Source organism: Argiope bruennichi, chromosome 10 (genome assembly GCF_947563725.1).
Source record: "Argiope bruennichi chromosome 10, qqArgBrue1.1, whole genome shotgun sequence".
NCBI lineage: Eukaryota > Metazoa > Arthropoda > Arachnida > Araneae > Araneidae > Argiope > Argiope bruennichi.
Window position 1 is genome coordinate 71,388,267 of NC_079160.1, and position 15,641 is coordinate 71,403,907.

At 26.2% G+C, this 15,641-nt stretch overlaps 1 protein-coding gene across 2 annotated transcripts in view; it reads left to right on the forward strand.

Moving 5' to 3' along the window:
* LOC129988634 (myelin regulatory factor-like) overlaps positions 1-15,564 on the forward strand; it is a 330,040-nt gene extending 314,476 nt beyond the window's left edge. For both annotated transcript variants that reach the window (XM_056096902.1, XM_056096903.1), the window contains exons 10-24: positions 544-620; positions 953-1,154; positions 1,251-1,331; positions 1,780-1,899; positions 3,134-3,358; positions 3,551-3,720; positions 4,194-4,352; positions 5,858-5,932; positions 7,212-7,330; positions 8,232-8,549; positions 9,396-9,791; positions 10,461-10,626; positions 11,239-11,362; positions 12,376-12,468; positions 14,457-15,564. In XM_056096902.1, the coding sequence (XP_055952877.1) occupies positions 544-620; positions 953-1,154; positions 1,251-1,331; positions 1,780-1,899; positions 3,134-3,358; positions 3,551-3,720; positions 4,194-4,352; positions 5,858-5,932; positions 7,212-7,330; positions 8,232-8,549; positions 9,396-9,791; positions 10,461-10,626; positions 11,239-11,362; positions 12,376-12,468; positions 14,457-14,537 (2,406 nt within the window). In that variant the 3' untranslated portion in view covers positions 14,538-15,564. The remainder of the gene's footprint in view (positions 1-543; positions 621-952; positions 1,155-1,250; positions 1,332-1,779; positions 1,900-3,133; positions 3,359-3,550; positions 3,721-4,193; positions 4,353-5,857; positions 5,933-7,211; positions 7,331-8,231; positions 8,550-9,395; positions 9,792-10,460; positions 10,627-11,238; positions 11,363-12,375; positions 12,469-14,456) is intronic.
* The last annotated feature ends 77 nt before the right edge of the window (positions 15,565-15,641 follow it).

Here is a 15,641-nt window from a genome sequence, read left to right on the forward strand (position 1 = left end):
TAATCATTTTGTTTAAAATCACTGACAAATTTTTCATGTTCATTTTTTATATGCAATTTATTTTCAGTAGGAACTAACTTTTGAAAAAGTGATCTGCAATCAGAAGTTTTAGTACTTGACTTTGCCAAAATTTGTTACTTAAATTTAATTATATAAAGATGAAATCGATAAAAAAATTTCAAATTTTTGGAAAATTTACATTGCCTAAAATTTCTAGAAGTCTCCATCGAGCTTTGCTTTTGTGGTTGATATCATATTCTGTTATTTTTATGAATAAAAAAATTTGCACTAACATCTTTTTCGCCATGAATATCGCATAAAAATAATAATTGTAAATTAAAATTTGCATTTTTTCTTGATAATTTGAAAACTTTAGTTTTAGTTGCATGATATGCATAAATGTTCATTTTTTTTCTTACATATAAATATTTTTTTCTCTTGTTTGCATATAAATAAAAGCAAAAAATAACATCATGTAGAAATAATTGTATGTGTTATGGTGCTCTTGTTTGTTTTTTAACTCATATTTTGAAAATTGTTTAGGTTGAATCACCAAATCAGACAATCAAAGTAGAACAGTCACAATCTGATCGAAGTAAAAGACCTTTTCACCCTGTGCGGTAAATATTTCTTCATTATTTCTATTCAAAGAATTTTTTTATTAGATTTATTTATATTTTTGAGAAATTTGCATTATTTATAAATACTTTAGTATTCACTTCTTAAATTGTAGGTTACAAAACTCTATAGATATATATTTTTAATGAATTTATTCATCTTTTATGCAGCACTGTTAATTAATTTTATTAATGTTTTAATACATTTAAAAAAAAACTCAATATATTGTTGTATATCGCTGCTAGTTATTATAAATATTGCCCATTAATATTTATTTTTTTAATTTGAGACTTCAGAAATGCAACAGTTATTTTAGATGTTCTTATTTCTTTAGTTTGGACCTAGTTCCAGATCAAGTATCAAAAACAACTGTTGGTCGCCTGCACTTTAGTGAAACAACATCTAATAACATGAGGAAAAAAGGGAAACCAAATCCAGATCAAAGATATTTCTATTTGGTTGTTAGTTTGTGTGTTGCTTCTGGTGATCTCAATTACACTATTGTGGCACATGCATCAGAAAGAATTATTGTCAGAGTAAGTTATTTCAAAATAATATTTTTCGGCATGCTTTTGCTTCTACTGATATATTTAGAATTTTAAATTTTTAAATGTTATTATTTTTGGTTACAGGCTTCAAACCCTGGACAGTTTGAAAATGACATGGAATTATCCTGGCAAAGAGGTCAATCTGCTGATTCCATTTATCATGCTGTAAGAATTCTTTTTTATGCTTTTTAATTCTTATAGATATAAATAATTTATTAAATTTTATTTCAAATTTCAATTTTAAATTTTCATACTCCTTATAATCCTATAAAAATAGATTAACTGTTTGTATTTATAACTAAATGTTTGATTATATGAACCTGTGACTGATAATATTCTTAAATTAGAATTAATTTGTAAGCTCAAGTTCAGTTACGAAGCAAAAATGTTTGCAATAACAATTTGTAATTTGTTGTATAATTTTGTAATCTTGTAATAATAAGCAGTTAGTAGCACATATTCATTTTTTAAGAAAAATACAAATTTATTTCTTGATTACAAAATATCCATTGACAATTTTTTTTGGTCTGTGTGTTTTGCTGCCTTCAAATTTTTTCACTTGTTTTTGATGCTGCCGAGTACATGCTTTTCCCTTTTTGTTTTTCTTAAAAAGGGCCGAGTTGGCATCAATACTGACCGACCAGATGAAGCTCTTGTAATTCATGGCAATTTAAAAGTTACAGGCCATATAGTACAACCTTCAGATGCCCGTGCAAAAACAAATGTTCAAGAAGTATGTAAATTATTTTCTGATTTAATAAAAGGCCCTTTACTTTCCATTATATTTATTTTTAGAATTTCCATGAATTTTAGATACAATGTTTTCTTATAATATTTTCACATATGATTGTTTTATCTCTACCAATTAAGGGAATGTTTTTACTGTAGTACCATGTCATATATCTTTCTGAAATTTTTACATCAAAATTTTCTCTAAGCAGGTACTAATATTTATATATTTCTGCAAATATTCTGTTTTATATTGATATTATGATTCTTTTCACATCGTTTCTTTTAAAGAATTACAACATTATATCATCGCTACAGGCTGTTCAGGTTGATATTTGAAATTCTTTTTCTGACAGTGTTTATAACCTGAACTCTGTAAATTGTGACATGATACAGAAATTATATAAAATATGTTAAGTCATATATGTTTGAAAAAATTGTATTTGGTGCAAAAATTATATGAAACACTCTACAAATCAGATTGTTAGATTTAGCCTGGGATATTTACTTCTTGGTTATTAGATTCTTTCTAAGACAAAATTTTTTGAAATTAAAAATTATATTTTCAACTAGAATGAATCGAAATTTTAGTATTTTTCTCAATGATTTTTAAAGCACATTGCTGCATAAAAATCATTATATCCCAAAAATTAATAGATATATACAGCTTTTGGGGGATATTAATTTTATTTCATATTTTTTTTTAATTTATGTACTTTACAATAACACTTTTTATGGTTTTTATTTATATGCATATGCATTTACATAATTACATACATAATTTGCAATATTAAATATAGATTTGGATGCACTTGTTGTTACATAATTAAGTGTAAATTTTTAAATGTAATATAAAGACAAACAAATCAAACCTAGAACATAATCATGGTATAAAGTGTCAAATTAGAGGTTAGATTTTTCTTCATTATTTTATACTAAACAATGTTTTGATTATTGATTGGCTTTGGTTTTCAGATTTTTTTTTTCTTGTAGTAGAGTTAGAATTATCCACTACTCAAATCACATGATGTTCTGAATAGCCATACAAAATAATTTTTAATAAATTAAATATTAATATTTATAAAGTGTGGCACAACAAATTAAATTTTAAAAAAAGCTTAAATAAATTTTCATTTCTATTTCCTTTTTATTAAATTATTTGACAGCTATTACATGCATTTAGATTATATATATATATATATAATGAACAGTATATGTGTTCTTGCATTTTCTTATAGGTCGATACAAAAGAACAGCTAAAAAATGTGGCAAATATGAGGATAGTACGATATGAGTACCGACCAGAATTTGCTAAGCACATTGGCCTGGGAGAAGAAAATCGCACAAGTACAGGTGTCATTGCTCAGGAAGTACAAACGCTTATTCCAGAAGCAGTCCAAGAGGCTGGTGATATTGTGCTACCAGATGGGCAACATATACAAAATTTCCTTGTTGTAAATAAAGTAAGATGTAGAAAAATTATTCTTACCATTTTCCTATTACATTACCTATATATATTTAATATGTATTTTTGATTGGATACACATTTGCAGTGAATATGAAATCAGAAACTTCTTTTATTCATTCACTTGCCATCCTATGAAAGTTGCAAAAATCAAACGATGCTTATTAACTATTTATCCCCCTCATTTCAGGAACGCATTTTTATGGAAAATATTGGAGCTGTAAAAGAACTCTGCAAAGTTACAGACAATTTAGGGACTCGTATTGATGAACTTGAAAAAGTAAACAAAAAACTTGCGAGTCAAAGACTTAAGAGACTTGACAGCTTGAAATCAACATCCAGTGGTAGCACAGTTACTAGGTAAATAATATTACCAAGTGGTTATATTGTGACTTATAAAAATGTTATTTATAATTTGATGTACTATATAGAACTGTAATTTTTAAACATTAGTAATATATCTCTATTCCTGTTATCATTGCAAATTGTTTCCATTAGTTATTTGAAATATAACTAATGATTTTATAATGTAGGTTTTGGATTTTTATCCTACAGAAATAAATTAACGGTTTTAAAAATGTTTTAGTATTATTTATTTTAACAGTTTCATGTGCTTTCTATATTTTTATCAAAATATTATTATTTTAAATAGTTATTTTTAAATAAACATATTTATTATTTCATAATAAGTATTATGTAAATAATTCCAACCAAACAAACATTGTATTCTGATTTTTAGTATAATAAATTCTCTGTATTGTAAAAAATAAGAATGGTTTCTATTCATATTTGCAAACTGTTCAAAACTAATAAAGTAATTTATTTGTTCATAGTCATGGTGGCTCACTTAAATCATCCAAAAAGTTCTCTCACCATCATTATCAATATCGAAGTGCTCCTTCAAAACGATTATGTGGGAAAGAGCAATTCTTTTGCAATAGATTCTATTTCCAAATCCTTGTAGTCATTTTAATCTTCATTATGGCCTTTTGGTAAGTTCCTATTCAGTTAATATTATTTTGTTGTATATGTAATTATGATTTCCATAATTTTTCGAGCCTTGTTAAAAAGATACTGATAAATAATGTACAAAATATGTTAAAAGCAGACATATTTTACTTACTTGTTTATGTCATTAAAAAGTGTTGCAAACATTAGTTGAAAAGTTCAGTTTAAGTACCCATTCATCTAACATAAAATTCTTAAACTCTAAACACCTGCCATCTTATTACATATTTGCAGTCTTCTTATATTTAAACCTGGTTCCTAATAATTGATTTTGTATTCTAATGTACTTTCCTTTTATAATTGATGTTATCAGTGAGTGTATATTACTGATATCTGTATGAACACTAATTATTGAAAAATCTTATATGATCATTGATTTGTGTGCAAATCCAAATATCCTTAATAAATTACTTATAAAGTACTTACTTACTTAATTACTTAAATGTATTAATACTCATAATACAATTATAATTACGATTATAAAAAGTATTAACACTTATAATATATTACATATAATACATTTTTAAACTTAAAATTATTTAGAATCTAGATTGATTAAATGAATCCTTTAAATTCTTTATTGAATCAAAATAAAACTTAATTTATCTAATTAATTAAACTTAATCCTTCAATATTCTTGTATACAATGTTTGTAATACACATATTATATAAATTAAATTATAATATATAATACAAATATACTCCTGTATCCTTGATTTAGATCAGAAATTTTATTTTTGATGGTCTTTATTTCATCATGTGATCAGTGTTTAACCTAGATCTTGTGTCAGAAAACAAGACTATTATTTTAAATATGATGGAAATTGGTAACCTAATGTAAAATATTGAATATATATACTAGAAAAATTGAATCATTATTCAATTTATGCCATCATAATAGTATCTATTTTTTTTTTCATTGCTTTCTTATATAAGGATATGGAAGACATTTTATTACAATTTTTAAAAATGTATATATTTAACCATATTTCTTTTTATTATTAAGAATGACTTGTGAGATGCAATTTAAACTGTTTATAATATGTTAAAATGTGTCGAGTTCTTAAATATCATAGATCCACATGAAATGATTTGAAAAGAATCAAAATAATTGTTTAATTTCCTTTTTGATGTAAAAAAAAATGCTTTTACAAATTTAAATAGAAATGAATGACTGTCTGGAATGTTTCTTTATTGGATGTAAAAATTTGTACTCAAAATTAATTTGTTATACAAAAATTCATATAATAAAGATTTGTTTGATTATGATTAGTAAAAAAATAAAGGGTCCTTTCCCCTGTTTAATAAATATTTTACTTAATCTTTAATTAATAATTATTGCTATTGCTAAATAAAAAAATATCTACTTGGCAGAAAACTGAAGCTTTAGTATTTTCTAATATTTACTTTTCCTGAAAATAAATAGATCTTTCATTTCAATTAATTCTATTATGCAAATAGATATTAAAGTGGTTTATTCTTCATTTAGTGTTGTAGCAATGGCCTCATTGTATTTTTTCGAGTGGAGTAACCGACAAGTTCCTAACAATCCAGTGATTATCAGGTAAACTTCAATAATTAATTATTTTTCCTTTCATTTTTTTTTTCTTTTCTTATTTTGAATGATATAATGAAAACATATTTTAATCTTTAAGAATTAGTTACTAAAAAGCTGCATATTTTTAAAAATCTTTTTATACTTTACTGAAAAATATTGAATAATAATTTTGATAATAAATGTGTCATTAGTGAATCAAGAAATTAACAAGTTTGTAGCAACTGGAATTAAAAGTCAGTTCATTCATTTGCAGTCTGTAGCCTACTTTTTTATCTGTTAGAACTTCGATTACCCTAGTCTCTATTAACCGATATTTCTATTTTCCGAGTAGGTACCTGAAAATTAAATTGTGTTTTCCATTTTCTTTTAATATAAAATCAATTAAATTTTCGAAAAAAAATGTCAAAGTTAGTCTTCGAACCGATTTTCACAATACAATTCGCCTATAAAGGATCATTGTCGAGAAGTAATATTTTATAATTCAAAAAATTATTTAAAGGGGAAATAAAGAAATAATAATAACACAATACATTCTTGAGGACTTCTATAGAGATGTACACAATTTTCATGCCTTTTCAAAGAAAATTGGCATCGTAAATATGTCGGTAGGTTTCATGTTGTGAAGCGGGAGAAATTATTCTTCTGAGAAACGTACTGAAAGAATAACTGGGAATAGGAAATGGCGAAAATCAGTAAAAATTACGAATTTTCATGTCAGTATTTTGTTTTATGATCTTTCTTATCCAGGGTAGATTTTTAACAGCCTTTTCTAATGTGCTATATACTTTCTTCTCTTCTCGTAATTCCAAGAAATAATTACAAATGTATTTGTGCACTGCATTTCCAATTGCAGACTTCCACTTTAAAATAAATAAATAAATAACATCTTTTCTGTTTCACCCATGGCTTTTTAAAAACTAATTAAATGTTTTAAAATTGCTTTAAAAAGTTTAATAACTAATAGAAGAGCTATTTTTATTGGTTCATGTAAATAATTTTGGAATACCTTGTCGAAAAAAAAGAATTAAAAGTTTAAAATTTAGTCTTTATTAACTGAATTTTTGATTATCCGATCACGATCCCAATCAACTCGAATAATCGAGGCTCAACTTCATTTAATTTAAGAAAAAGAAATTTAATCTGTCATTCATTTGCATTTTAGCATATTTTGTAACATTAATATAGTATAATTTTTATAATGATAAAAAAAAAAATTGTGTTATATCCGTTTGAATTAGAATTCATATATGAATTTAGCCACCAATTTTATTTTTCTTGTTTTTAGAGAGAGAACTTTTTTCAATGTAACTAATGTAAAAGAAATATCTCCACAACCGTTCCTTGAATTGGAAAAATCGAAATCAAGTATTGAAAATTCTATAGCTGTTCAAGATAATAGAAAAGGTGAGTGCATTTCTTTTATTGCAACTAACTTTAGATTTTCTCTAACTGGTATATATAATCGCCCCTAAAATAATATATATGGTTAAAGTAATATATTTTTGAAAAAGCTGTATTTTCTATATATTATTTGAAATTTAATTTAATATCTTCCAGGGAGAGAATGAGAAAATTAAATCATTATTTTCAGTTTAGTGTTAAGATTTAGCTATATGTGATAGCTCAATATTAAAGTATAATGTGGAATTTATAGAGTAAAATCCACATTTTTAAATTATCTGAAAATTACACCTTTTTCCAATTAACAGTAATGTCTATCTCAAATCCCTCTGGATGGGGGCTCAAATATAGGAATGAGAAGTTATTTTATAAGTAAACAAATTCTGGAATTTCCAATGAATACAGAAAAGGTCCGAGACTAGACTGTCACAATGTCGATCTCGGGTTGTATCTCTTTCAGGGAGATGGGTATATGGGTTCCACCATAAAATATGAGCCATTTTACGTTCACATTAATGCTCAACTATGCTGTAACGGCGGTTCTACCTTCAAATTACTCCGAGCATTTAGCATGGCGAAGGTAGCTTGATTCTGGTTATATCATTAAGATAGTTGCATATCTATCATGAACAGTTTGAAAATTAATTATTAGATTATTATATATTCTATTATCAGTACTTTTTCAGGGTAAAATTTTTCTCCAATCATTTAGGAATAAAAGAATCATTACTTAGTTAAAAGAGGAAAAAAGAAATACCAAATATAGATTTTTTTAAAGGAAAAATATAGTCTATTATAAATATAGGGCAATATATTAATATAGAAATATGTTGTGCACTAATTTTGTTTTGTATGAATTACCTGATTGTTCAATTTATAATTTCTTCATATAATTTCTTTTTAGAAACCAGAATTTTGGATATTAATAGAACCGTTCCAAATCGAAGAATAGACATTGGGAAATATACGACTCCTTATCCTGGAATTTCATCATTGATGACATCTCGTTATTACCAAAACCGTTATCCAACATTTGTTCCTATTTTGAAACCGAGAGTAATTGGAACCCCTAACCATTGTCGTTTCCCACAAAGGCAAAACATACATTGTGATGTTCATTGCTGCTCTCTAACCGAATCTTTGCAAGCATCAAATCTAGATAACAGTGATGAACTCTCTTATCCCATTATCCCTAAATTGGAATCCGCTTTGCATTTATATGGTTTGTATATTTCCAGATTTGTTTTTAGTGATAGCTAATAATTTAATTAAAATATGACAAATCTTCTGTATATTTAAAATAATTGGTATATTGCACCATTCCTATCTAATTACTCCTATTATGTAACAATTTCAATAGAGTTCGCCAGACACAATTACTGCAGCGGTTTTGCCATTTTTTATTTCAGCTCATGACTTCTAGATACATCATCAAGGACTGCCTTATCCCTGCTTCTACATTTTCGAGGGATATTGCAAAATAAAACTTGAACAAAATGCCCATCCTCAACAATTAGACCAATTTCCTCAATTTTTGTCATTAATATGATCACTAAAAACTTCTAATGTTAATAATATTACTTTTATCATGTCAATAAACTTTAATGAATTACATCTTATTAAATTAAAAACTCCTTTATTGTATTAACAGTTTATTATATTAATTGTAATGATAAACATAATAGTAAAGCATATAATTGCAATGTAGCAAATTAATTGGCAGCATTTAAAGTAGTTGTTGAGGTTGGTTTATTTTGCAATATCTCCCGAAATGAAGAGAAAAGGAGCTGATGACACGTCTATAAGTCATTAACATTGATGTGAAATAAAAATTTCCGAAATTGATTCAATGGTTATGGCTGGAAAACTTTGATTTTTACCACAGATAATGTACAATGTTGTAGTATTTTGAAATGTTTCTTGAAAAGATGATATATCTAAAGATTATAAGTTCTCTTTTGAAACTAAAATTAGAGAAATTGGAATAATGGTTGGAATTGGTGACTGATTCACTTTGATGTTTTCAGAATTAAATCAAACATTACAAATTTTGTTTTGCAATTTTTAGATTTCAATGAACCTGAACTGAATGAAGATAGCCCAGTGGAAAAAGATGTCTATGACTCCCGCTTGGACATGAACTCGTCCCCATCACCAACAGAAGCTGATTACAGTAACAAGCAAGCCTCCAGCACGCCACAACCACTGCCTTCAAAAAATGATCATCCTGTGCATCAGAATCAAATCAGACAAACCAGAGACCCAATAAATTCACAACGTATGAAACTTATTAGCGAAAAAAATGCAACTGATGAATCAAACAGTGCAGAAGTAGGGAAAATAGGGCTTCCGAATCAGTTGGATCAGAAATTAAAAAATATTTTAAAGAATGATAAGGTCTTGCTGGCTGCTGTAGAGGCTGAAAAACGGATACGTAGAGGAACTAAACCTTTCTCAAGAAAAGGTAATTATATTGTTACCCCCTTGCTTTTATTTCATTGGAATTTTAATGAAGAAAATATTATCATTTTCTGATATTAAATGAGCATATTATTACGTTTTTGTAAATAAAGAAGTATAATAATATTATTGGATGTTATAGCTATGAAGTAATATATCTTGAAAATAATGCACACATATTTCTATACCCATTCCAATTATACAAATTATTTTCACCAGCTTAATATTTTATTTATTCGCCAAGTTATTATCTTTATTTGGATTATATTATATTGTTTGTATAGATGTTTTTAATTTTATCACATTAAAAAATATTTATTTGGATATTTCTCTAACATTACTTCTAAACCTAATTTTGTAAAATCATAGTAATGGAAGGGTTCTGTTCTAAGTGTTTGCTTATTTAAATTATTATTCAGAATCTCTTATATCCTCTGTAAATGGTTCATAATTATCATTATATTATTATTCTGAAATCAAGTAAACTATGTTCTGATGTGACATATATTTTAGAAATGTTTTTTTGTTCTTGTTGTTTTCAAAGTAAGGTGCATCAACCAAAATTATAACTTCCTTCACAAATTAGTAACTATGATATTTTTTGAAAATACATATATATGTGGTCATTAATAGTAAATGATTGTTGTGGTGATTACTTAAAAATCTTTTTTAGACCTACCAAAAGCGATTGAGTCATTGAGATTATTGGAAATCAATACTACTCTTGGACATGGATATTGTAATACTCTTCAATGTGCTCATCGGACCGGTCCTCGATTTAGTTACTTGATTCCAGTTTCCAAGTATATGGTAGAGGAATACATCACATTACAGTTCAAGTATGAAATTCTTTATCAGTAAAAAAAAAAAAATGTGCCTTTTACTGAGTTTTTTTTTTTTTTTTTTTAAATAGTAATTTGCAAATCTAAACTTAAAGGCAACCTTCTTAACCAAATCTTGGCATTCAATGCATTTTTTTTTTCTATTGCAGAGATTGAAATTATTTATGAAAATTTTTGTAAATAATAATTGCATAAAATAAAGTTAATGTAATTATGTTAATTAAAATTATTTTTTTACTTTTAATTATCAAAAGGTGACACTAATAAATTAATTTATAAAACACTTGAATAATGTGCAATTATTAGCTTTTCAGTAATATATATTTTTTTTTAATTTTATATTCCTAGCAAATCATGGAAATAAAAAAATATTGGATATTCTGAATTTTTATATTAAAAGTATTATTTTCTTTAAGCAAACAGGTGTCAATATCTTTCAAGTGATTACATAAGAATAATAAAATCTTTTAGTATTAATAACTACAATATTTAAAAAGTTTTTATAATAATTTTCCATAAACATTTAAAATTATTTGTCAATATATGTGCATACATCAACAAAAACGTTACATACCAATTACACATTTTACAAATTACTTTTCTATTTAGTCTTGCAGTGCCTTTAATAGTAGACCACTGTCAACCTGATGATAAACCTGTTGCTTGTCCTGTACCACAAAGTGGAGCTGGGGATCTCCCACATGATTATATTAGAGATCAGAATCTGACAGAAGTAAATTCCTTGTTAGATTTTCTATAGTTATTTTGAAAAATCTAGGATAGTAAAGTTAGTCTAAGAACTTAATCACTCTTTGGATGCCTGGATTTTAGTATGTATTTAAATAAATGATAAATTCAAATCATCTTTGCAAGATATAAAGTCCTTCAATATGAAAATGAAATATTTTTATTTTAGATCTATGATTGTAACATTTTAGTTTTTCTTTTCTATATTAAATATTTTCCTTATTCTTGCATACATTTCATAAAAGATCTAAATAGACTGAATCGGTATAATTAAGCTTGAAAATTATTCACGTTTGGTTTTTAAAAATCGCCCTCATTCTGGGTTTTAAAAAAAAAATGCTGAATATTTAACATTTGTTTCCTTTTTCCATGACTGAAAATATGTTATATTTCTAAATGCATATTTAAAACCAAAATATCAGTTATATTTCCAATACTTTATATGATACATATTACCTCATTAAATACTTCAGTAAAATGAAAATTTGTAAATATTTTACAAAAAATAATGGATAAATTTTTTTTTAATTGTAAAAATGAAAAAAGCTAAATGGAATTCTCTATTATCCTATTAATTAAACAAAATTAATAAATGTTTGAGACTAAATCAATAATTACATCTCATTCTAAACATATTACAATAGATTTTTGTTAAGGAATAGCAATTATTTTACATTTTGAAAAAATGAAATAATTGTAGAATCTGAGTATTGTTTTTAACTTAAAAGACATAAAATCACAATTATGGTATTTTACTAATTATATTCTCTGTTTTCTCTTCCAAATGTCAAATTGCAGCTAATTTTATCTCTAGTACATTATAATGCACAATGCATTTTTTCATCATTCTTAAAATTCTGCTGGTAGTAAAATTTATACTGTTTAGCCAAAATAAGCATTAGCATTCACCTCACTACTAATTGTAAAGTTAATAGGATGAATAAAAGTATTAATGCAACTAATGATTATCAGAAGTTTAACAATATATTATTGTTATAGGAGGTGGATCCTAGTTGGAGGCTTCCTGTTGGTCTCTATTTAAGAAGCACCTACAGATTCAGAGTTCAGACCAGGACTGTTGTTTCTGATACTGTAAGTTCTATTTTAATCTCTTCATATGAATATATATTTTAACATTAAAAAACATTTTATTCATGTTAATGTATGTATTAATTATTTGACAATTAAAAGTATTAATGTAAATATTTATATGAATAATATAATCGCTCTATAAATTTATTTCAAACCTATAATGCTTACCATTTTATTAATAGAAAGTTACATTTCACTTTTGTGGCTAAATCACATTTCATTGTTTCTCATATGTATTCCCAAACTGCAAAGCAATTTTCTACCTTATTAGCTTAAGTGTTATCAGTTTGGCTCTGATTAATTGCTAAGTAATGAATATGAAATTTATATATATTAAAGGATCTTTTTTTAAAAAATTGGTTAAATATCTATTAAAAATTTTAGAAACTTTCTACCAATTTTTGTATAATTTAAAAAAAATTAAAATATTTTAATTCAAAATTTAATTTTATTTCACATTTATTATAAACTTAGTGTTTCTTGAGTATGAGATCTACTTTTAGTATTCTGTATTTTTTATATAGGGAGAGCATAAAGTATTTCTCTTATTAAGAAATATTAGTAGGAAAATACTACTGAAGATAATACAAAATGTTTATCATTTTATAGTTTTGTTTTTAGTTATTATTAAAATTTATCAAATGATGCAACTGATTCATACATGAAAGTGCCAATGAAATTGTTTGCAATAGTAAAAGTGCAATGTTTTTTTATGATAATCAAGCACTGAAGGCTGAATTAACAGATACCAAGTCAAATGTAACATAACAAGTAATCAGTAGTGAGACTAGAAGAGATCTTCAACATTTTTTGAACTACAAAAGTAACATCTTAATATTTGCTAATTTTATTTAACTTATTATGAATTTACAGTTCTCAAAAAGAAAAGCGTATTATTATTTTTTTTAAAATAAAGTTTTATAATGAGAAAAAGATTTTATACTTACCCTGTATGTTAGTAACAGAATCTATATTTCTTAGTTTCCAATTATGCATTATAAAAAAAAAAGGAAAAAAACATGCATTTTTTTCTTCTTATATACAGGGAGGTTATAATTAAACTTACCCTTAAACAGCGTCATGCAATGCAAATGGGTGAACAGATTGTAATGAAATTTGGTAGACTATACACGAAATGCGCTCACGGAATTTGGAAAAAAAATTAGTTCCAAAATGTCACCAGAGGACGGTTTTTCAGAGAAAACATTCATTTTAACACAATAAATGACCAAAACGGAATACAGAAACAATATTAATATTTATGACTAGTTTCTGATCTCCTTGTCATCGAACCACATTAAGTAAAGATAAGGAAAAATTACAGTATGCTGTTTGAGAAAAAAAAGAAAAGTTCTGTTTGTAGAAACAAAAACAGATTAGGACGAAATTGCACAAGCAGTTATTAAACGTGTCCAGGATGATATAAGGAAAGTTCTCCATGTGACCATCCTCATTCACCTGCAAAATTTCAAGTCGACGGACAGTGTGTTTAACAGTAGATCGTAATCGATCAGTTGTGGCGTTCTTTAAGTCATTCAACGTAGTGTCACTATCGCAACAAGATACCGTAATCTTTACAGTCGGAAACATCAACATAAAACAACAACGACTGCAAACGTTTCTTACCCTAACCTGTTTTGCATAAAATTTCCTCTTCTTCGCAAGCATGCAAATTTCGATATTTTTTTCTTAGAACTGACAACTTTTCCCAGTTTTACATTTTATTACTCATAATTCTTGTTCTGGTTGTTTATTGTGTTAAATTTTATGTTTATTGTTAAATTTAAAGTTTTTCCGGAAAAAGCGCCATCTGGTGGACATTTTGGAACTTTTTTTCCTCGAAATTTCGTGAGTGCATCTCGTGTATAGGCTATATACCAAATTTCGTTGCAATCCGTTCACTGCTTATAGGGACGTTTAATTATAACCACCCTATATATTAATTAATTATTATCTGATCTTCTCATTTATTTGTTGTTTCATTACAGCCTTGTTCTCTTCCTGCTACTGAGTTAGGCTACTCTTTTATAGAATTTATTCTAGTATTTCAAAGGACATGTGATAAATAACTATCTCATTTTCTAAAAACCTGAAGAAAACCATGCTGAAGTAGAGAAGCTTCTGAATTCTACTGTAAATGTGCCATTAAGTACTCTTTGCAATTTAACAAAACATTAACATTTACTCAATAAATGCTCGATACTTTTTTTTCCCTGAAATGAAAGGAAGCAATGAACCAAATCTAACTTAAAACATGACTGTTGTCAAGTTTTCATCTTTTTTAAAGTGACACTGATTGGACACAATTTCATGCCGCAAATCCTTTGTAAAGATCTTGCATCAGAAAAATGCTACTGAATCTATTGACTTGCAATAAAAACTGCATTTGACTTAAAGGAAAAGATTGCTCTGCTTTTTTTCCCCACAATTTTAAATGTAAGATAAAACTGAAAAGAGAGGTGTACCATGTCAGCACAAATTTGAAGTCATCGATGACACATTCCACCTTAAGAATCTCATCTGATAGAAGTGAAGAAAAGAACCTTTTGTGATACTGTTTGTGAATGTCTTCATTGTGAATACAACATAGAAATGTTTTTAATTTTACTTTAATAATGGGTTTTAATATGGGATTTGTGCCTTTATGTACAGTTTTAAATATCTTTTTATCTAAATATGTCATTATGTAATGTGAAAGTAGTTTATATAATACATTAGTTTTTTAACATATTTTTTTAAAATCAGATGAATTTAAATATAAGAATTTCATATCGATTGTATATCAGATAGTTTTTAATATATTCACTGTGTATATCAATAAATGGTCTAAGCATTTTTAAAACTGCACAAGAATCGTTTAAAAATCATTTTTTGTGCTTTTTGTTGTAAATTTAAATATATATAAATGAGAAGATAGTACTTGTTATGTGGTGCACAATTTGTTTTAATCAAAAAGAGAGAATCATGTAGCTTATATTGTAACAATTTTCCATTCGTTCATTTTCTTAAGAGTATTATTACTGGCATCTGTTTTATTTTTGTTTAGAGCTTAAACAGAAAGTAATTATTCTCTTACTTCCATGTGATAAAGTCAATCTCAAATGTAAAAAAATTATATTAGATTAATAAAATTATTTGTTGCATTTTACTATATTATTTATTATTCAATATAC